Source organism: Bos mutus, chromosome 5 (genome assembly GCF_027580195.1).
Source record: "Bos mutus isolate GX-2022 chromosome 5, NWIPB_WYAK_1.1, whole genome shotgun sequence".
Taxonomy (NCBI): domain Eukaryota; kingdom Metazoa; phylum Chordata; class Mammalia; order Artiodactyla; family Bovidae; genus Bos; species Bos mutus.
In genome coordinates, this window is record NC_091621.1 from 14,231,548 (window position 1) to 14,255,433 (window position 23,886).

The window sequence follows — 23,886 nt, forward strand, 5'->3', positions numbered from 1 at the left end:
AAGCCAATAGGAAAATAAGGTTGATTCTCCAAATACTATATTTTGTACATTCAACTTTTCATGAATATGCTTTGAAGAAAATGAATCACATGTATATTTAGGTCAAATTTTGAGTATTGTAAAGGTACAAAAATGAGTTTAACATATCACTTTGCAAATTTTCTTAAGACTAATTCCTTTTCAGTGCTGTAGCATTTGGAAGGTCCATCTCATAGATAGTTGGAAGCCTAGATCAGATCTGTGTGTCTGGAAAGCCTAGTCTCCCTGTTCAATTGTTAGTATAATGGAGTGAGTGGAGGGTGAAGCTACATGGAAAGAAGCTGAAGTTACAGATATCTGACTTCTGGTTCACAACCCCAGGTCTCGTATCTCTGTGGTATTTCACTTGTGTCTTGCCAATTTTGTAAGAGCTGGAAATGTACTTCAATTTGTCTTAAAACAATTACATTCAGTGGAAGATAAGTTGTAATTTAAGTCCTGTTCCCTCTTATGAGGTGAATTTTAGTGACCAAACATACAAAGTTAAAATACACACACATACACGTGTGTGTATGTATATGTATATATATATTCATATATATAATATATGAATATATAATATATGAATATATACAATATATGATATAATATATATAATAATTATTCCACAAGGTGGAGAAACTTCAGAGTCATTTCAAATAGTGAGAACAGCAAAGTGTCTAAGTCTTAGCATTCAAAACCTTAATACTATAACTGGAACTACAGTCATATTATATCTTAGCAATGTAAATATTTAATGGAATGAAATAGTACACATGTGGGGGTATAGAAACAGTATTCTGCTAAGTCACGTCAGTCGTGTCCGACTCTGTGTGACCCCATAGACGGCAGCCCACCAGGCTCCCCCATCCCTGGGATTCTCCAGGCAAGAACACTGGAGTGGGTTGCCATTTCCTTCTCCAATGCATGAAAGTGAAAAGTGAAAGTGAGGTCGCTCAATCATATCCGACCCTCAGCGACTCCATGGACTGCAGCCTTCCAGGCTCCTCCGTCCATGGGATTTTCCAGACAAGAGTACTGGAGTGGGGTGCCATTGCCTTCTCCATAGAAACAGTATAGTATTAGTTAATTCTTAATAAGATGAAATTTTGGTATCTTTAAAACTCTTTGCTCTAGCTATCTAGATAGAAAAAGCAGAGAAAATTATGGCTTCAAAAACTACAATATATTGTAGTTTCAAAAACTACAATATATGTGGAAATGGAAAAATGATTATTTTTCCACTAGTAAATATTTTATAGATACAGTTATTAAATTTATAAAAGTAAACAATGACCAAGTGTCCTTGGCCTTCTATTTTTGCATCTCTAAGGGCATTAGTACCAGGCATGTAATTTAGCTGGCTCAGTCAGCTCTCAGAATTCCTGAAGGGCATTGGTTTCATTGTTTCCCCCATAAGGCCTGAGTAGGCATTAAGATTAAAGAAAACATGGGATCCTAGTATTTCCATTATTCTGAATAAGGGCTAAAGATCATAATTGTAGTATATTTAGCCGCTAATTCTCATTTGCCAGTTCTCATAGTTAATAAAAAGGGAATTTCACTCTGTGGGTTCTGTTTTGGCACTTAACTTCACTAACATGTGAAGTAAAGAATTACAACCTATTTTTTCAAACAAATAGGTTATTAGTGGCCTAGACACAAAGCCCCAATCATTAGTCAGACCTCCAAGAGTTCCCTGTACCTCTCGCAATTAAAATATTTACCTCACTGTATCATTTGCGTACATATCCAGCTTTTCCTATCTGCTAAACTCTCTGATTCTTTAAAGGCAGATGATGGAATAATCAAAATATCAAACACATAGTGGGTTCAAAATATCACCAGTTAATATATGAATGAATTAATCAATAGAATTTTAAAAATAAGGGATTTATTTCAGATAATGTTAAAAATCAATAATAATGACTGCTCTTGATTGATTGTGTCACACATCTACATGCATTTTCTCTTTTAATTCTCAAATACATGGAGCCAGTACTATTTATAGGTAGGACACTGTGGCTTGTTATTAAGGAATTTATCCAAGGTTACTGAGAGCAGGGATTGGAAACCCCATGTATCTAATTCCAAAGTTTATTCTCTTTATGTCATATTTATCCACATAATGCTAAGAAAAGAACCCAATTTAAAAATGGGCAAAGGTTTAAACAGGTATTTTTTCCAAAGAAGATATGAAAATGCCTAATAAGCCCATGAAAAGATGTTTGAAATTCTTAGTCATTAGGAAAATGCAAATCAAAACTACAATGAAATACTTCTTCACATCTATTAGAATGACTATAATGAAAAACACAAATAATAACAAGTTTTGATGAGGATGCAGAGAAATTGGAACCCTCACACCCTGCTGGTAGGAATGTAAAATGGTGCTGCTGCTGTCTGGCAGGTCCTCAAATAGTTTAACAGAATTATTTTATGACCCAGCAGTTCTACTCTTTAGTATCTGCCCAAGTGAATGGAAAACAAATGTCTACACAAAACCTTGTACCTGAATATTCATAGTTGCTTTATTCTTGCCAAAAGGTGGAAACAACCCAGTGTTTATCAACTGATGAATGAATAAACAAAGTGTGGTATATCCATACAACAGAGTATTATCCAACCATAAAAAGGAATGCAGTACTGATACATGCTACAACAAGAATGAACCTTGAAAACATTAGCTGAGTGAGAGAAGCCAGACACAAAAGGCCCCATACTGTATTATTCCTTTTATATGAAATGTCCAGGAGAGACAAATCCATAAAGACAAAGTAGGTTAGTGGTTGCTAGGAGTTGGAGCTTAGGGAGGAATGGGCAGTAACTGCTTAATGGACACAGATTTTCTTTTTGGAGTAATGGGAATGCCTTGGAATGAGATAATGGCAATGACTGCATAATTTTTTTTGGATATACTAGAAACTACTGAATTGTATACTTTAAAATAGTTAAAATGATACATTTTATGCTATGTGAATATAATCTCAGTAGGAAAAAATCAAAAGCTGAAAAACAAACCAACCTATGGCTGGTTATAAAGGAACTTTACAAAATGAATATATTTCTTTTCAAGTCCCAGTCATTAGCTGGGACTGTTTTAAAAAGCACTAGCTTTGGATGGATGGGTATTGAGGCAAACCAGTTCTTTCAGTAGCTGCAGTTGTTGTTTCTGGATGTGTACAAATGACCACAGATTTGGTAATGACATTCTGATAGAGTTATCCAATAAGCATAAGTTTTAATATATCAGTATTTCCACCTTGATCATTCACATGAACATATTCAGTAATGAAGACTATGTTTTACATGGTTCACCTAGAAACAAGCAATTTTCCAATGTGAAAAGAAGCATTTGAATGAATTAATTTAACGAAAAAAAAAAAAAAAAAAACTATGGAAGAAAACATGCCCTAGCAATTGGCTTCTTGTACGACAATCAGGGGCTCATTTATCTTAAACAAGTCAACTTTTGTAACACCCTCTGCACTGTATAGAATACTGAGTGACAGTTAAACAGAACTGTCAAGAAAAGAGGAAAAACAGTGAGAAATGTGAAGTAGAATGAATTAAAATTGTAAGAGAATGCAAAATAGTCTGCGACAAGGAATTTTCTTTAAAATAACCAGAAGCTATGTGAACACATTGAGCAAGTGAAAAGTACTTAATAATCCCCCACAGCATTTCTAATAGAATTTACCTGGTCTTCTACTAATTATAAAAACCCATCTAAATCCTAAAAGACACTGAACAAAACCCCACAAGACCTTCCTTCATTCTTGTGTCAAATGCTGCTTGACAGATAAGTTGCTCACAAAATGAGTTCTAGTATTTCCCTTCACTTAATTTCTCAGGTTCTTGTCTGACAATTGTTGTGTTAATAGTTTTAACAGCATAGAAGTTATATACTGTTAACTCCACTTTAGCTCTTTCTTTCTAAAATTATTCAAATTAACTAGATAAAAATTTGAAATTATCCTTTTTACCCCTCAAGAAAGTTTATCCTAAGAAGTTATTTTAGGTGTTTGTGGGAAGGAAAAAAAAAATCTTCCTGATGACATCACTGTTCCAAGATGGAAGCCTCTAATATTTTTGGATTCTCTTGGGAGTTTTGTTCCCTGTTTTGCCACTGGCTTGCCTTGTGACCCTGGAAAAGCTTAAATATAAAAAGATAAGTGCAAAGTTAACTTATGAAAACAAGACTTAACTGAGATCAAATGAAGAACAGAGATGAAGTGGATCACATGGCTATGTAGCAACTGTTTCAGTAACTCAACACAGTAACCAGGTAGCAATCTGGCTTGAAACAGATTTCAAATGTCGAATCTGTATACTAAGGTAGTTTCATATATAGTCTTTAAGTAAAATCAAAGTCTGCCTATAAACAAGAACGGCAGCAAGAATCTAATGGTATTTGTCAGTCTTCTCTTGCTCTGTACCTTGAAGAAATTGTAACTGTAGAAAAGGAGCTAACTTGACATTTTGAGGTAATTCCATAGATATACCAAAATAAATGTCTTAAAATCAGAGTGCCTTGCTTTATTTCCATTGTACACATGCAAATCTGAAACCAGATTATGCATGTAACCTAAGTATTCATTTGTAGGATTTATCCAAATAAGTAAGTCTGTTGGACAGACATCATTTTTAAAACCCTGTAGTCAGAAATAATACGTAAAGCTCATTGAAAACGAAAAGCAAATAAGAGATGGTTCTATGTAATGAAGTAAGGATAGAAAAAAAATCACCTAAATTGGTGATAGTTTGATTTTATCTAAATGTAATCTTCATAAGCCTCCTAGGCATCATAGTTTTTAGTTTAATGCTATTTACACTTTTATGGCTGAAATATTTATTACAGTTTCCACAGGAGAGATGAAGTGCCTGATGAAACGGAAAAAAACAAAGCTAGTAGAATTAATCTTGTAAAGATATGAGACATTCAAAACCCATTTAACTACATATAGCATGTTGAAATTCCACTTTTAGAAGTATATTCTTAAGTAGTCTACATGGAAGAACTTTAGGTAACATGTGGAGGATAAGAAATGGCAATATTTAAGGATATTCTTTTAAAGAGTAAAGTCATGATTCACACAGATATAAAATAAATACATGTCAAAAATTTTATTTAACTCAGTAATTAATAAGGGGACAGTAAGACCTTACTACTGCTTCAAAGAAAAATTTAAAAAACCACACATACATTGGCAAATAAATAGATTTACAAAGAGGTGCAAAACAGGTCAATATGATAAGAATTGTTCAACTGCACTGTCAGACACAACTGACTTGCATTTCTGTGGAGAAGAACTATTTGCATTATCGTTAATTTTCTACAGCTTATGGAGTTGTGAAATAGTTCATTGATAATAAAATGCAGATATGGACAGAAGACCTAAGTAGACATTTCTCCAAAGAAACATACAGATGGCCAACAGGCACGTGAAAAGATGTTCAGCATCGGTAATTATTAGAGAATGCAAATCAAACCGCAATGAGGTATTACCTCACAGCAGTTAGAATGGCCATCATTAAAATGTCTACAATAAATGCTGGAGAGGATGTGGAGAAATGGGAACCCTCCTACACTGTTGGTGGGAATGTAAATTGGTGCAGCTACTATAGAAAACTGTATGGAGGTTCATTAAAAAACTAAAAATATACTTACCATATGAACCAGTAATCCCACTTCTGGGCATATATCCAAAAAAGATGAAAACTCTAATTCAAAAAGATACATGCACCCCAGTATTCATAGCTGCAGTATTTACAACAGTCAAGAGATGGAAGCAATCTAAATGTTCTTCAACAGATGAATGGATAAAGAAGATGTGGTGTGTATATGTATATATAAATATACATATGCAATGGAATATTACTCAGTCAATGCCAAAGAATGCTCAAACTACCACACAATTGCACTCATCTCACAGGCTGGTAAAGTAATGCTCAAAATTCTCCAAGCCAGGCTTCAGCAATATGTGAACCGTGAAATTCCTGATGTTCAAGCTGGTTTTAGAAAAGGCAGAGGAACCAGAGATCAAATTGCCAACATCTGCTGGATCATGGAAAAAGCAAGACAGTTCCAGAAAAACATCTATTTCTGCTTTATTGACTATGCCAAAGCCTCTGACTGTCAGGATCACAATAAACTGTGGAAAATTCTGAAAGAGATGGGAATACCAGACCACCTGATCTGCCTCTTGAGAAATTTGTATGCAGGTCAGGAAGCAACAGTTAGAACTGGACATGAAACAACAGACTGGTTCCAAATAGGAAAAGGAGTTTGTCAAGGCTGTATATTGTCACCCTGCTTATTTAACTTACATGCAGAGTACATCATGAGAAATGCTGGACTGGAAGAAACACAAGCTGGAATCAAGATTGCTGGGAGAAATATCAATAACCTCAGATATGCAGATGACACCACCCTTATGGCACAAAGTGAAGAGGAACTCAAAAGCCTCTTGATGAAAGTGAAAGTGGAGAGTGAAAAAGTTGGCTTAAAGCTCAACATTCAGAAAATGAAGATCATGGCATCTGGTCCCATCACTTCATGGGAAATAGATGGGGAAACAGTGGAAACAGTGTCAGACTTTATTTTTCTGGGCTCCAAAATCACTGCAGATGGTCACTGCAGCCATGAAATTAAAAGACGCTTACTCCTTGGAAGGAAAGTTATGACCAACCTAGATAGCATATTCAAAAGCAGAGACATTACTTTGCCAACAAAGGTTCGTCTAGTCAAGGCTATGGATTTTCCTGTGGTCATGTATGGATGTGAGAGTTGGACTGTGAAGAAGGCTGAGTGCCGAAGAATTGATGTTTTGAACTGTGGTGTTGGAGAAGACTCTTGAGAGTCCCTTGGACTGCAAGGAGATCCAGCCAGTGCATTCTGAAGGAGATCAGCCCTGGGATTTCTTTGGAAGGACTGATGCTAAAGCTGAAACTCCAGTCCTTTGGCCACTTCATGCGAAACGTTGACTCATTGGAAAAAACTCTGATGCTGGGAGGGATTGGGGGCAGGAAGAGAAGGGGACGACAGAGGATGAGACGGCTGGATGGCATCACTGACTTGATGGATGTGAGTCTGAGTGAACTCTGGGAGTTGGTGATGGACAGGGAGGCCTGGCATGCTGCGATTCATGGGGTCGCAAAGAGTCGGACACGACTGAACGACTGATCTGATCTGATCTGATTACTCATAAAAAAGAATAAAATGATGCCATTTGCAGCAACATGGATGGACCTAGAGATTATCATACTAAGTGAAATAAGTCAGAAAAAGACAAATACAATATAATATTGCTTATATGTGGAATATAAAAAAAGATACAAAAGAACTTATTACAAAACAGAAACAGACTCACAGACATATGAGTTATAGTTACCAAAGGAAAAGTAGAGGAGGGATAGATTAGGAGTTTTGGGCTAACAGATACAAATTCTATATATAAAACAGATAAACAACAAGAACCTCCTGTATAGCACAGGGAACTATATCTAATATCTTGTAATAACCTATAATGGAAAATAATTTGAAAAAGAATATATATATATTTATATATAATTGAATCACTTTGGTGTACACCTGAAATGAATACAACATTGTAAAGCAACTATACTTCAATTAAAAAGAAAAAAAAGCAGATATAATCTAGAAAAGTATGTTAGCCAGAACACTTAGTCTCTCTTTATGGGGGGCGGGTGCATTTCAAAGTTTATCACAATTTTATCCAATAGAAAGAATATTATTTGTTAATTAGAGAAAAATGCAAAGAAAAGTATTCTGATAACGTGGTTTTCCAAAAGATCCTGCATTGATCCTGCCCATGGTTATAAATAAAAGTAGTCCTTATCCCTGGACTCACAAAGAGAGATTTTCTTTATTCTAGGAAATCATCACTCTGAAAGCTAAGAGGAAATTGTACCTAAAATTTACTGAAGAACCCAAAATTTAAACTAAAGTGCTCACTTAACAAAACACAGTTGAGCTAATAGTACATTTTAAAACAATGGGAATATTTTAAAATCTTTCACTTGGCTTTTAAAATAGGTTACTTTATTAACATTTTTTAACTCAAAAGTATTTTGAACTTGATTTGGAAGGTCCAAAAAGCTTTTCTCTGTCCTGGAGAAGTTTCTGCCTTTTTTTCTGCGGATACTGGGTTTGGAAGGTTTGATTTTGTATGTTTTGCTTTGTTTTGACCAATCATCTAATTTCTCAGCAAGGGCCATGTGGTATGTTGAAAGATAAACCACAGAACTTGATTTTAGTTAGTTCTCAGTTCTAGATGTCATACTACAAAACAAAGGTCTACTGAAATACATCTTTAGGAAATCGTAAAATTAATGTCCACAGTTGGGAATACATAGATCTAGTAGCATTTGGAAATTCTGTGTATGTGGATTCATGCTTCCGAATAGTACCTCAGCTACTGATTTCTTCTGATAAATAGCATGCACAATGGCACAGAAAAACTGCCATTTAGATATACAAATCAAAGCTTTGGGGCATACAAAGTTTTGTACATTAAAAAAATGGAAATAAGCCAACAGCCTGAATCTTAACTTTGACCTGAATCATTAGGTTATGTACAATGTTTGACTTACCATTCTTTATAAATTAAAACTAACTGTAAAAGCCATCACATTACACAGTATTACTATCTATCCTTACCAGAGAACAGATAACAAAAGGGAGGCTATTCACAAAGAGCAAATCTTTAATTAGAATGTATTTACATACTTTCCTGTTATCTCCATTTGCAAATTTATTCAGGGGAGTTTCTAAGTTAAGGCAGTAAAGAATCTGCCTGTAATGCAGGAGACCCTAGGTTCGATTCCTGGGTCGGGAATATCCCCTGGAGAAGGGATAGGCTACCCACTCCTGTATTCTTGGGCTTCCCTTGTAGCTCAGCTAGTAAAGAATCCGCCTGCAATGTGGGAGACCTGGGTTCAATCTCTGGGTTGGGAAGATCTCCTGGAGAAGGGAAAGGCTACCCACTCCAGAATTCTGGCCTGGAGAATTCCATGGACTATAGCCCATGGAGTCACAAAGAGTTGGACAGGACTGATTGACTTTCACTTCTAAGACTTGTTAACACCTGCAGTGGCCCACAAATGCCCCTAGGAGGCATCAGAATTTCCAAGGTACAGATAGATTTTACATTGCACCAATAAGAATCTAAAAATATTCTCTACTCCTACATGCCCTGAACTTATTGATGCCAGGCGTGGGAAAAGGGGCCAATCTTCCTATATTCACCCATTGCCAAAACTGCTAGGCTTCTCAGAGGAAGAGGACAAATAATCCATTCAAGAACAGAATACCCTTGAAATGACTCACTTTGAGTCCATACCAACCTTCATCCTGAGGAACTCTTCAAGGACAGACAAATTGGTTTGAAACATCAATATTATTTAAGTAACACACTGAAGATATTTGGCCAAAGTAGATCTCTCAAAAATCCTACTCCCCAGGGTCATTTAAGGGTTAGGATGGTGACTCTGGAGTCAGACTGCTATAGAATTCTTGGGTAAATTACTTAAGCTTCAGTTTTCTAATTTGTAAAATGACAGCAATAGTTATACCTACCTTATAGGGTTCTTATGGGGCTTCCCTGGTGGCACAGTTGGTAAAGAATCCACATGCAATGCAGGAGGCTGCCTGTAATATAGGAGACCTGGGTTCAGTCTCTGGGTTGGGAAGATCCCCTGGAGAAGGAAATGGCAACCCACTCCAGTATTCTTGCCTGGGAAATCCCACAGACAGAGGATCGTGGAGGGCTATAGTCCATGGGGTCGCAAGAGTTGGACACGATTTAGCAACTAAAATACTATGGGTTCTTGTGTAAATCCAATGAATTAATATTTATACAGTGCCTAGAACAGCACCTGGTACATAGTAAGTGCTAATCAATATTAACTACTACTATTATTTTGATTATTTATCATCATCATCTTCATCTTTATTCTCATTTCCCTCCCTGACTAACCTTAAGCCTTAGGCTTACAGTAACTCTCTACATAGCATCATATTTACCAGTGTGACTTGTCCAAAAGTGCTCTGGACAAAGCTAAATATCTTTCAACCCTGTTCTGCCCCAAATCCTGCTTGGTGACAAACAAAAGTACCCCATTCCCACTTCAAATGAATAATTAGCACCCTTTCTTCTTGGGAAGTTTTGAAAGTGGACTTAAACTCAATAACTAAGGTTCTCCATGTTCCATTGAATATATATTGGCTGAATGAAAAAAATTAACACATATCAATTGAAAACCTATTATATGCCAGTTAATAGGGATTCAAAGAAATTTAAGCCATAGTTTCTTCCCTGCAAGAGCTTACAATCTATCAGAGAGATGTATATAAACACATGATTACCATACAGTGTACTTAAATGCAGTTTTGTTATGAAATTTGCATTGGCCCCATGCATTTTTTCCAGGTTTGTCAGCCAGTTACTTGGCACCTTAGTGAAGTAGGGACAGTTTATCTTTGGCTCCTTCCCTCTCTTTAGACATTCCCTTTCCCTCCACCAGAAAGCTACTTCCTTCTTTAGGCAACTCTGAGTACAGTTCTAAAATTGAGAACAGATGGTTATAATCCCTGCTGATATGTTTGCTGCTAATAATTTAAGGATTTTCGGTTTCTGAGCTTAAGTCCCTTTTTGTAGGGAGCTCTTGAACCTAAAATGATATTCAGGGCCTAAAGGAATGAGTTCTGATAGGAAGAATTTCAGGCAACAGGCTGACTGGGAAGAGAGAAGTCTCCTGTGGCTGATTTTCATTCTTTAATCATAATTGTTTCTGCTCTATACCTATCTATTTTATTGCTCATGCTTTCTTACAAGACCTGTTTTCTCTAGTGTTCAAGTATAGACCAAAGAATAGATTGTAGAGCTTTTCCACTGCTTACAATCCTGCGATATATATATTATTGGGCAAGGGTTTGAAATATTCAGTCTTCATTTTACTCCATTCTAACACTATGTTTCAAGCCTCCTTTTACCAAACTCAATTATTGTGCTACATGTTCACCATAGAACTCCCACTTCTGTTAAATTGAAATATGCATACCTTTAATAGGGGTAGAGAAAGATTTTATTTGTTAATGAAAAGACATGTTTTCCTCACAATGCTTTCTAGTCAAGGGTTTGTGCTGTAGCATTGTGGTGCCTGTTTTTGTCCTGCTTAAGAGGAGCAGGTTCTAACAGGCTAGCCCATTGTTAGAATTTATCTCTTTTCATACATAAGAAGTTCATTCATTTGGAAGCTAATCCTTTTCTCTAAAAGGGACATACTATCTCTTTAGAAATTAAATCAGTTTTTTTGCCTTTACATCTTTTCTAAAGTTGCTGCAAAGCACTGTTCCACTTTTGTAAATCATTTATCAGCGCTAAATGAAGGTCTGTGAATTGCCATAGCTGCCTTTAAGTGGGCAATTTTCTTAGGATCATAGAATAGGCACTGTTTGTGTTCTCTTTTCACAAACATTTTTTAAGGTTCCAATGATGGTATGAAAGGATATTCATTTTCCATTGAAATTCAAAGTTGAATGGTAAAGAAAGAAAATAAAATTATATATAAAAACAATAATGGCACAGGAGCCCAAGGAAAGTACCCAATTGAAGTACCCAATTCTTCAGAAATTGAAGAATTTCTGAATACTTGGCTGTAAAATCTTTTTTTTCCCACTAACTTTCATTATAAATTGTAGTAGGACTTGAACAATAGTTGGTTCTTTCTTTCTTGGAGAGCAGCTGGGAAGCAAATTTTATCAGACATTGATAAAAGAATTCAGTTAATTTGAGTCTTCCAAAGCTTTAACCATATTTATTATTTGCTTTGGTATTTCCATTATAATGAATGTCTGTGGATGATAAAATATACCTTTATTTGGAAGGCAGGTGCTAGAATGACAGTCTGATTACTTTTCTCATAAGCAATGGGGAAAATGCAGTACAGAAGGAGGAAAACAGTAGGAGAAAAATCAGAAAGAATGAAACTTATTTTAGTTTTGGTATAGTCATTATCGACATATGCAAATCCATCTTCAGAGACTATTAACATTTACTTTTTCATTTCTGCCACATCAGGTAGTGCCTGCTAAAAAGGAGAGATATTCTCCTAACTCTCCCTTATTTGACTTTCACATTATTTGGAAACACTCTTGGTGAAATGGTAATAGGACCCTGCCATATGACATTTAAGGCTTATTTGGTAGCTTAGAAAGGATTATGGGTAGTTGCCTTCAACCAGGCAGTATTCACAATACACAGAGGCAGGCCTTAGAATCATAGAACCTCAAGCCACTCCAGTACTCTTGCCTAGAAAATCCCATGGATGGAGGAGCCTGGTAGGCTGCAGTCCATGGGGTCGCTAAGAGTTGGACATGAATGAGCGACTTCACTTTGACTTTTCACTTTCATGCATTGGAGAAGGAAATGGCAACCCACTCCAGTGTTCTTGCCTGGAGAATCCCAGGGACGGCAGAGCCTGATGGACTGCTGTCTATGGGGTCACACAGAGTCAGAAATGACTGAAGCGACTTAGCAGCAGCAGCAGCAAGACTCAGTTCAGTTCAGTTCAGTCACTCAGTCGTGTCCGACTCTTTGCAACCCCATGAATTGCAGCATGCCAGGCTTCCCTGTCCATCACCAACTCCCGGAGTTCACTCAAACTTACATCCATTGAGTCGGTGATGCCATCCAGCCATCTCATCCTCTGTCATCCCCTTTTCCTCCTGTCCCCAACCCCTCCCAGCATCAGAGTCTTTTCCAATGAGTCAACTCTTCGCATGCGGTGGCCAAAGTACTGGAGTTTCAGCTTTAGCATCATTCCTTCCAAAGAACACCCAGGACTGATCACCTTAAGACTAAAAGGACCTTAAAAGTTGTCAAAGCCAGTCTTCCATTTAATGTTTAAATATTCTACACTATCTTGATAAGCGATTGTCCAACCCTTATGCTTAACATTGCCAATGGCCAGATTCTCACAACCTCCTGCCATGGACAATTTCCTCAAGTCTATGTTTGCTGACTACTAGAGGGTCTTCTGCCCCCAAAGAACAATTAAAAATGAGCTTTTCTAAGCAAGATGGGTTATCTTACAATGACAAATTTGAAAGATAATAATTTCCTCATTTTGTTCCCACATAGATTCTTAGAGCCTTACATATGAAGGAGCAGTATTTCCTCTTCTGTGTCTATTTACCTCTAATATATCATATTTGTCACCAAAGTAGACAGGTATTCATGAGCAAGCTGTTCTAGTAATCCCTTAAATTTCTTATTCAAAGTTTGTATGATTCCCTCCCTGTATGGGATATAGTAAGAAACTTTTGACATCAATGGAGAAATGTACTCTCAGTATAATGGAGGGGTTTATGAAATTCATAGACTATCAAAAATGCCAAGGTATAACTCTTGTATAATTAGGGTTGTAGATTTGTTGTTAAAGATGAATTCTCATTTCCCAGTTACACAGCCAGACACCTCTCTTTTTCAACTAAGCCTTAAATACATAATCCCATTTTCCTGCTCTTTATCTAGTTTATGTTTGTGTACCAAACAAGAGCTTTGTTTAACTTGTTACTAAAGTTTCCTTTTTCTGTTTTTTTTTTTCCCCAGTGAAGACCTAGTTTCACTTGTACATTTTTCACAAGCATCAAATAGTGGGTGATCTTTCAAGCTTGAACAGTAACAGTTGTATCGCTGAGAAAGGATTTCTTGTTTCAAATGGTCTAGGTAATGATTTACAACTATTTTTAGTAATTCTCAAAATGACAGTTCCTTGACTTTTTCTGTGTGCAGAAATATTTGCTGGGCTGGCATCTTTCAGACCCCGGGAGGTTCATCCCAATCCTTGCATGTGGGTGTAAGGAAGTGCTCTGAGATCCTTACTCTAGAGGGAACTGACCGGTCCACATCATCTTGTGATGCACGTGAATGTTTGATGAGGTTCCCTAAGTGTCTTTGGTCTCCTGAGTTCTGGAATTTGTGGACCAGGACTAACCAGAGTTGGGTGAAATTACATACAGGCCTTGGGCATTCCAAGACCAAACCTGATAAACTGACTTATAATGATAGTTTAGTTTCTCTAAAGAAAAATAGCAATAATTTGCAGCAGAATCCGCTTGCAATGCTGGAGGTATATATATATATATATATGCTGGATATATATATATACACACACCTATATATAACTGATTCATTTTGCTGTATACCTGGAACACAATGTTGTAAATCAACTATACTCCAGTAAAAATTTTTTAGTTAAAAAAATATGACGTAAATGAACTTATGTATGAAACAGAAACAGACTCATAGAGAGAACACACTTGGGATGCCATGGGGGTGTGGGGGAGGGAAGGAGTGAGAGTTTGGGGCTAGCAGATACAAGCTACTATATACAGGGTGGATAAACAGCAAGCTACTTTATAGCACTGGGCACTATATTCATGGTCCTGTGATAAATCATAATGGAAAAGAATATGAATATGCATAACTGAACTACTTTGCTGTATAGCAGAAAGTAATACAACGTTGTAAATCAACTATATTTCAATTAAGAAAAAGAATCTTACCTTGTAGAAATTATTTGATAGAATTTTTTTTTTCATGATGATAAGAATGTTGAATTTAAAAGATTTAATAAAAAGCAGTTGGACTAGAACATTTCTACCAGAATATATGAAAAATTAGATATTCAGGAGCTAGGATGAAAACACCTCATTCTTATAGAGTAGTGAACATTGAATTCCTGCAGCTCTCCAAATTTAAGTGCAAAGTTGTCTTTAGCTCTTAGCTGGATGTGTGAATAGTTATGTATAGTAAACTCCTAACAACTCCATGGGACTTTATGTATAAACAAGTCCTAGCTTTGTTGTATAAACAAGTCTTTTCACAAAGAAAAGCCCAAGAAAAAAGGTAACTGTAATTCATCTCATGCTTTGGCATTCCAAGAACAAAACCAATACATTGAATCTATAATATTAGCTGAGTTTCTATAAAGAAAATCAACAAAAATTTTTGTAACATATTGTACTCTGAGTCAATTCTACTATTTAAAAAATCTATATCCTAGCTAATCCCTAAGAACTAAAAGGACAGCTATAGTTCATTTTCATTAAGCACAAAAACCTTTGTTTATAATACATAGAAACTAAATTTAGCAAGATGGCTCTTAGGTATCATGTGATTCATTCACAAGTAGCCTGTGGACCTCCAAGCCCTGAATAATTCCTGCACTTGAATTTTATGTGTACATAAAGGTCCACAGTAGTCACATAACACACTTGGATAATGCATATGCTATTCCCAGAGTGCCTCTACCAGTGGAACCAAAGAAATATATTCCAAGAGAATAAAAAGAGAAAGGAGACTTTGGGTAGACAACGCAACTTTCTCAAGTGTTAAATTAGGTCAAGCAGTAATACCTCAATGTATTGGTTGTAGCTATTTCCACATTTGTTGAACCCTAAGATTAATTTTATTTCTGGCCAGTCTAAGTACGTCTCATTTTTAGTAGTTCCTTTATCATCACAGTCAGAATATTTCAGATATATTGAAATAAACTTTGTTCATAGATTTTCTGTAACCTCCCAGAACCACAGCTTGGTTAATTTTGTTTCCTCTTCCTGGAAAGTCTCTTCTCTTCTGCCTGTCAGAAATACTGCCCAACTTCAACGCCCGTCTGTCTCATAAAGTCCTCAGTCACTGTTAATCTACTGTGATTTCTGCATCTTTTGAACTCCAACATAATTTTCTTTCTTAGGTATTTATTTATTGTCTTGTTTATGCATAATTTTTTTTATGTAAATCTTTTTTATCCAGCTACATTGTACTTTGCTTAAAGACAGAAATCATGTTTTATAACGCTTTGTGTATCAAACATTGCCTAATATAGCAACTTTCTCTAGTAGGTATTCATTAAATAATTATAAATGGTTGATATAACTTATTACCTCTGCATTGATTTATTTTTTATACTGTTTCTCAAGAAAAAACAACAATACTTCATAGATCCAAGTTTGGGACTCTGTCTCTGAGCTACTTCAAAAAACGTTCGTTTGTACAGTCATGATATCATGTGTCAATAAATTCATTGTGGTACTGGAATTCATGGCAAACTTAGTTATTAGGAAGTATTCCAGATGATCCCAAATACTAATTTTTAGAAATTATTGATGAGATAATACAAAATATTAAAATTCTCATAAAATGCTCAGATCCCAAATAATTCTGTTGGGGGCAGCACACTGATTGAAACCTTCCACCCTGGCCAGGCACCATAGTAACCATTTGCATAAGTTGTTTTACGACAGGAGGTCCTGGTAAAGAACAGAGAACTAATAAGCCTCCACCAACCAGAAGAGTTCGGGAAAGGTCAAAAGGAGACACCACAGGTCCGACCACCTCCCAGAATCCTTCTCTCTGGCATCCATTTTGGCTGAACAAGGCATGCACCACCAAGAAGGACTCTTGAGTCAGAATGATTGGCTAAAGACAATCTGGAAACTAATCCCATCACCATAAAACCCAATAAAACCATATAAAAACCCATAAAACCCATAAAACCCCATAAACTATCACCATAAAAGCCATGTGGCAGAGCTGTTCTCCTGGGTTCCCTTACCCTACTGCTCTCCACCCGAGTGCCCTTTCCCAATAAAATCTCTTGTTTTGTCAGCACATGTGTCTCCTTGGACAATTCTTTTCCGAGTGTTAGACAAGAGCCCAGTTTCGGGCCCTGGAAGGGGTCCCCCTTCCTGCAACAATTCCACTAAAATATTTTTCCTTGTGAGAAATACTATTTTTAAAACCCTCAGCTACTCTGAATTATGGGATTAAAAGAAAATGCCCAGTATTATGACAAAATGTCTTCAAAGCCTTAAAAATATACAGATGATGACTGTTCGACTTTACTTCTAGAAAACACATTCCAAATAAATGAAGATGTACACAATAGCTACAAGGATATTAATTATAGAATTAAAATATACTGTATAAAAATATATAAAAACCTAAATAACCAAAAATAGGTGATTGGTCAAATAAACTGTATATTGTACAAGGAAATCATTAAAATGGGTGTTGTACAAAAACATTTAATGACATGGAAAGGTCTACATTTTCTGTATTGAAGATGTATCACTTTTGTGTAAAGAATAAAAAAAAATTTGAAGTATTAAAAATTTAAGTAAATGCCTAGCAATTATCTCAGAATTGCTTATTTGGGTCATGTATCCTGCTGTCAAGAAAATATGTATTTTGTAGTTTTTTGAATTAACAGCAAAGACAAACCAAAGAAAGGATCTCTCATCTTGATGATTAATATCTTCAAGTGAATGAATGTCATATGGCTAAAGCCAATGAACGAGATGAGCTTGTGGGAAGAATGTTCTTTCCTAGCATTGTTTGTGCTCTTAGCTCTTACTTTTCTTTGCAGGTCCATGGAAAGTGTATATGTAAGCACAACACAGCGGGCACCCACTGCCAACACTGTGCACCTTTATATAACGACCGCCCCTGGGAGGCAGCTGATGGAAAAACAGGGTCTCCAAATGAGTGCAGAAGTAAGTACCAAGTCCACAGACTCAGAAGTCTTCTTTGTTAAGTAAACATCTGTAGACTTCTCGTTTGTTGTCTTGAGAAACACAATATTAAGTGGTAGGTTACAGATGCTAACCTACACAAACATAGCCCATATCACTGCCCACTGTGACTTCAGCCATTGGAAACAATTCAGTTCAGTTCAGTTCAGTTCAGTCGCTCAGTCATGTCTGACTCTTGAGACCCCATGAATCGCAGCATGCCAGGCCTCCCTGTCCATCACCAACTCCCAGAGTTCACTCAGACTCATGTCCATCGAGTCAGTGATGCCATCCAGCCATCTCATCCTCTGTCGTCCCCTTCTCCTCCTGCCCCAATCCCTCCCAGCATCAGAGTCTTTTCCAATGAGTCAACTCTTCGCATGAGGTGGCCACTGGAGTTTCAGCTTTAGCATCATTCCTTCCAAAGAAATCCCAGGGCTGATCTCCTTCAGAATGGACTGGTTGGATCTCCTTGCAGTCCAAGGGACTCTCAAGAGTCTTATCCAACACCACAGTTCAAAAGCATCAATTCTCGGTGCTCAGGAAACAATTACTGCTTGCAAAGTTGCTGGTATGACTATTTTGCCAAAAATGTGTTGCTTATTTGCTGGGACTCTATGTTGAACCTGAGCACCCTTCTTGAGAGTTTGATGTAATAAAAACATGGCAAGACACAGAGCAACTGAGGTTTAGAGTTCACAGATACTGAATTATAATAATGAAAATAGGTATCTTGAATTCAGTTCTCGAAACAATCCTATAAAGTAGGTGGTGTTAATCCCATATTGCTGCTGCTGCTGCTAAGTCGGCTTCAGTCGTGTCCGACTCTGTGCGACCCCATAGACAGCAGCCCACGAGGCTCCCCTGTCCCTGGGATTCTCCAGGCAAGAATACTGGAGTGGGTTGCCATTTCCTTCTCCAATGCATGAAGGTGAAAAGTGAAAGTGAAGTCACTCAGTCGTGTCCGACTCTGAGCGACCCCATGGACTGCAGCCTACAGGGCTCCTCCATCCATGGGATTTTCCAGGCAAGAGTACTGGAGTGGGGTGCCATCGCCTTCTCCTAATCCCATATTAGAGATCAGTAAACTGAGGCACAATAAAATTTTAAGTATCTTGCCAAAGTTAGTAAATGATAGAGTCAGGACTTGATCCCTAGTTTTCAGACTCCAAATTAAATACTTTTTTCTAGAATACCATAATGCCTGTCTCTTCACTTATACTTTTAAAAACAAATTAGATTTGAAACTATGCCAATTCATCAAGAATGAGACTAACACTGTCATGGCTAACTTTGGGTTTGAGATTAGATAGAAGAGTAAAAAATATGGGAATGTGAACCATTTTTTTCTTTGCAATTAAAAATGAAGCACACATGAAATGGAAATATACAGGCACCGAGAAATGCACGTGCCCATAGCAATGTTTACACTAACAAACTTCAACTTTACTAGGATTTAAAGGCAAATACAGTGGGTAAAATTGTGGGAAGTCTCTTCCCATAGGTAGTTTGGAATCATAGCTGATTTATTTTAGTTTCACGGAAATGTACAGGATTTCCTCTAAGCATAAATCTTAAATTATCTTATAGTATGCTTTTTAAAGACTATGAATCTGGTAAAAATATCATAACACATCAAGGAAACAATGAAAAACAATAGCAAAAACATTTTCAAATACAGCTGACCTCCAGGAAAAAGTTCAGATCCTTATTCTAAATCAATCAAGAGAATCTAAAGAATTTCTTCCGAATTCCTAGAGTGCCATTATGACCCTTTCCACAGAAACCAGCTGCATATCTAAATACATATAGAACACAGAGACTTGTCACTTGGTGCTACTGACTATAATCTTAGAAATGACTTTGAGAATCTGTTACATAAGAAACTTGCAAGCCTCTCCCATAAGAAAATTAAGGCCTCTTTAGGAGACCACCTCATACACTCAAGTACAATAACTGAAGAATAGTACTTCATGAAAGGCAAATCAATCTATCTGCCAAGTTACTAACCCCTGTGCACCAGAGGTTTCCTTCTAGGTTTGAAGGAAGGTGGGAGGGAGAGAAGGATGAAAGAGAAGGAAGGAAGAAAGGAAAGAAACTACTGAGGGCCAGAGGAAACAGGGTGAATAGGGATGGGGAGATTAGAGTTCTTAATATATAAACCTGCTTACACTGTTTTGACTCCTGTATTGTGAAAATGTATACTATTCAAAAAACTAAATTAAAAAAAAATGAAGTACAATTGATTTACAATGTTGTGTTAATTTCTGCAGAGTGATTCAATTATACATACATAAGGCTTCCCAGGTGGCATTAGTGGTAAAGAACTCGCCTGCCAGTGCATAAGAGACACAGGTTTGATCCCTGTGTCAGTTAGATCCCCTGGAGGAGGGAATGGCAACCCATCCTGGTATTCTTACTTGGGGAATCCCATGGGCAGAGGAACCTGGCGGGCTACAGTCTTTAAGGGACGAAAGAGTCGGACACGACTGAAGCAACTTCACACACACACACCACACATGTATTCTTTTTTCCATATTCTTTTCTATTATGGTTTATCACAGTTTATTGAATGTAGTTCCCTGTGCTATTACAGTAGAACCTCATTGTTTATCCATTCTATATGTAATAGTTTGCATCTGCTAACCCCAAACTCCTACTCTATTCTTTCCCCATCCTCGCACCCTCTTGGCAACCACAAGTCTGTTTTCTACTTATGAATCTGAAAAAACTAATTTTTAAAAAAATTTAGCAGTCAGTTTGCCCTACTCATAACTGCCTGAATACTAGAGAAACTGTCATTTTATTTTTAATTCTTTGTTTTCCTCTGATTCTTCTTTCCCCCAGCCTGCAAGTGCAATGGACATGCTGACGCCTGTCACTTTGACATTAATGTGTGGGAGGCATCAGGGAATCGTAGTGGCGGCGTCTGCAATGACTGTCAGCACAACACAGAAGGTCAACACTGCCAGCGATGTAAGCCAGGCTTCTACTGGGACCTCCGAAGACCTTTCTCTGCCCCAGATGCTTGCAAATGTAAGTGAACTCATGGTTATGGGGGGAAAAGTTTGATTCTTACAAAAGAGATGACACTGCATCCTTCATTTGCTCACCCAAGGGAGAGAGGTCATGAAATTCTCAGACAATCTACTCATACACTTCAGTTAACTTCATTGATAAGGGGTAAAAATTGTCAGGTGGGCACAGTACAATAGTCATAAAAACAATCTCCTTACTCACTCTCCATGAAGTAAAATTGTCTCCTATAGCACCATATTTTGGAAAACAAGATGACTACTAACAGGGAAAAAAGAATGATCAAGAGGAAGATATATTTAAGATTATCTTCAGCTCAGTTCAGTCGGTCAGTCATGTCCAACTCTTTGCAACCCCATGAACTGCAGCACGCCAGATTTCCCCGTCCATCACCACCTCCCAGAGCTTACTTAAACTTCTGTCCATCAAGTTGGTGATGCCATCCAACTAGCTCATCCTCTGTCATCCCCTTCTCCTGCCTTCAATCTTTCCCAGCATCAGGGTCTTTTCCAATGAGTCAGCTCTTCTCACTAGGTGGCCAAAGTATTGGAGTTTCAGCTTCAGCATCAGTCCTTCCAATGAATATTCAGGGTTGATTTTCTTTAGAATTGACTAGTTAGATCTCCTTGCAGTCCAAGGGACTCTCAAGAGGCTTCTCCACCACTACAGTTCAAAAACATTAATTCTGTGGTGCTCAAATTTTCTTAAGACCAAATATATGAGTAGGACACAGACAATAATGGACTCAAACTGATGAAATAAAGAGTGGTAATCTGCACTTGGGTCATTCTTGTTTTCATCTCTGCAGTGAACTTGAACATCTGAAAAATGACAGATTTTGGTTCCACTCTGAATGCAATCTGGTTGACTCTGCTCTAATGTACCATGGTATCATAAATGAATTTAGAACATAACAGTAATTCCTTACATTCCCTCCAAATACTAAACTATTAAAGAATGGGTTCTGCTTTTTGTTGGCATAAATCCAATAAGAGGTTTTTTTTCAAAGAAAGAGTATAATTCTCCAAGATCTGCCCAGTTAATGAGACATTCTCTGAAACATGACTATGAAGGATGTAGACAGAGCTTAAGTAAAAGTCCAGTGTGGATGAATAGTTCCTCTAACTACATGAGCATTTACATGTCTCTTGACTCAGATGATTAGATCACAGAAACCACTCAAGACTGTTAATGGAGATGAATGATCATGCCCTTCCTTTTCCCACTAAGGACTCTACGCTAGGTCAAAAAACAGAGACAGGAAAGGAACAATACAATGGGAAACAATCATTTAAAATCTTGAGTTTGTTTTTAATTTAAAGGAAAAATTCTGTTGCTCTTGAAAAAACAGTTTTGACATAAGGCAGGAGGTATTTACATGAAATATGAGTGGGCTTACTTGTTAACAGGCTTTTTCTCTTATATTGTTGAAGACAGAACATGGAACAGCTCACTTTCAACACTAAGCCCCAAATTTTGATTTACGTCACAATATTTCTCCAAGAATTGTTTTACTCCTGTTTTTTTTCTGTACTCAGTTCAGTTCAGTTCAGTCGCTCAGTCATGTCCGACTCTTTGAGACTCCATGGACTGCAGCACGCCAGGCTTCCCTGTCCCTCACCAACTCCTGGAATTTACTGAAATTCATGTTCCTTGAGTCAGTGATGCCATCCAACCATCTCATCCTCTGTTGTCACTTTCTCGTCCTGCCTTCAATCTTTCCCAGCATCAGGGTCTTTTCAAATGAGTCAGTTCTTCACACCACGTGGTCAAAGTATTGGAGTTTCAGCTTTAGCATCAGTCCTTCCAGTGAATATTCAGGACTGATTTGCTTTAGGATGGACTGGTTGGATCTCCTTGCAGTCCAAGGGACTCTCAAGAGTCTTTTCCAACACCACAGTTCAAAAACATCAGTGCTCAGCTTTCTTTACAGTCCAACTCTCACATCCACACATGACAACTGGAAAAACCATAGCCTTGACTAGACGGACCTTTGTTGGTATTATTTGACCTGAGGCCAAACTATGGTGGAGGTAATGAAAAGGTCCCATGCACGCACTGCTATACTCAGTGTCCCCAATCCTGCAGCAGGCCACCGCCGACCCACGCCTCCACCAGAGACTCCTGGACACTTATGGGCAAGTCTGGGTTAGTCTCTTGTGGGGTCACTGCTCCTTTCTCCTGGGTCCTGGTACATACAAGATTCTGTTTGTGCCCTTTGAGTGTCTGTTTCCCCAGTCGTGTGTAAGATCTAGCGACTCTATGGTGGGTTAATGGCAGCCTCCTCCCAAAGGGCTTATGCCATACCCAGGTCTAGTGCACCCAGAGCCCCTGCCCCTGAAGCAATCCATTTCTGACCTGTACCTCCTCTGGAGACACCCAAACACAGTTCTGTCTCAGTCTCTGTGGGGTCTCCAGGTCCTGGTGCGTACAAGGTATGTTTGAGCCCTCTGAGCTTCTCTGGCCAGTATGGGATTTGATTCTAAATGCTATCTCTGTATTCAGACTTTAATTTTTTTATTTTATTTGGAGGATAATTGCTGTGCAACACTGTTTTTGTTTCTGCTGTAACATAGTGAATTAGCAAATTCAGACTTAAATTGAAGAAAGTGGGGAAAACCACTAGACCATTCAGGTATGACCTAAATCAAATCCCTTATGATTATACAGTGGAAGTGAGAAATAGATTTAAGGGACTAGATCTGATGGACAGAGTGCCTGATGAACTATGGACGGAGGTTTGTGACATTGTACAGGAGACAGGGATCCAGACCATCCCCATGGAAAAGAAATGCAAAAAAGCAAAATGGCTGTCTGAGGAGGCCTTAAAAATAGCTGTGAAAAGAAGAGAAGTGAAAAGCAGAGGAGAAAAAGAAAGATATAAGTATCTGAATGCAGAGTTCCAAAGAATAACAAGGAGAGATAAGAAAGCCTTGCTCAGAGATCAATGCAAAGAAATAGAGGAAAACAACAGAATGGGAAAGACTAGAGATCTCTTCAAGAAAATTAGAGATACCAAGGGAACATTTCATGCAAAGATGGGCTTGATAAAGGACAGAAATGGTATGGACCTAACAGAAGCAGAAGATATTAAGAAGAGGTGGCAAGAATACCCAGAAGAACTGTACAAAAAAGATCTTTACAACCAAGATAATCACTATGGTGTGATCACTGACCTAGAGCCAGACATCCTGGAATGTGAAGTCAAGTGGGCCTTAGAAAGCATCTCT

The 23,886-nt window shown here is 37.5% G+C and overlaps 1 protein-coding gene across 4 annotated transcripts in view; it reads left to right on the top strand.

Annotated features, from left to right (window-relative positions):
• NTN4 (netrin 4) overlaps positions 1-23,886 on the top strand; it is a 129,970-nt gene that overhangs the window by 56,555 nt on the left and 49,529 nt on the right. For all 4 annotated transcript variants that reach the window (XM_070370332.1, XM_005898399.3, XM_070370333.1 and 1 more), the window contains exons 4-5: positions 17,476-17,602; positions 20,468-20,656. In XM_070370332.1, the coding sequence (XP_070226433.1) occupies positions 17,476-17,602; positions 20,468-20,656 (316 nt within the window). The remainder of the gene's footprint in view (positions 1-17,475; positions 17,603-20,467; positions 20,657-23,886) is intronic.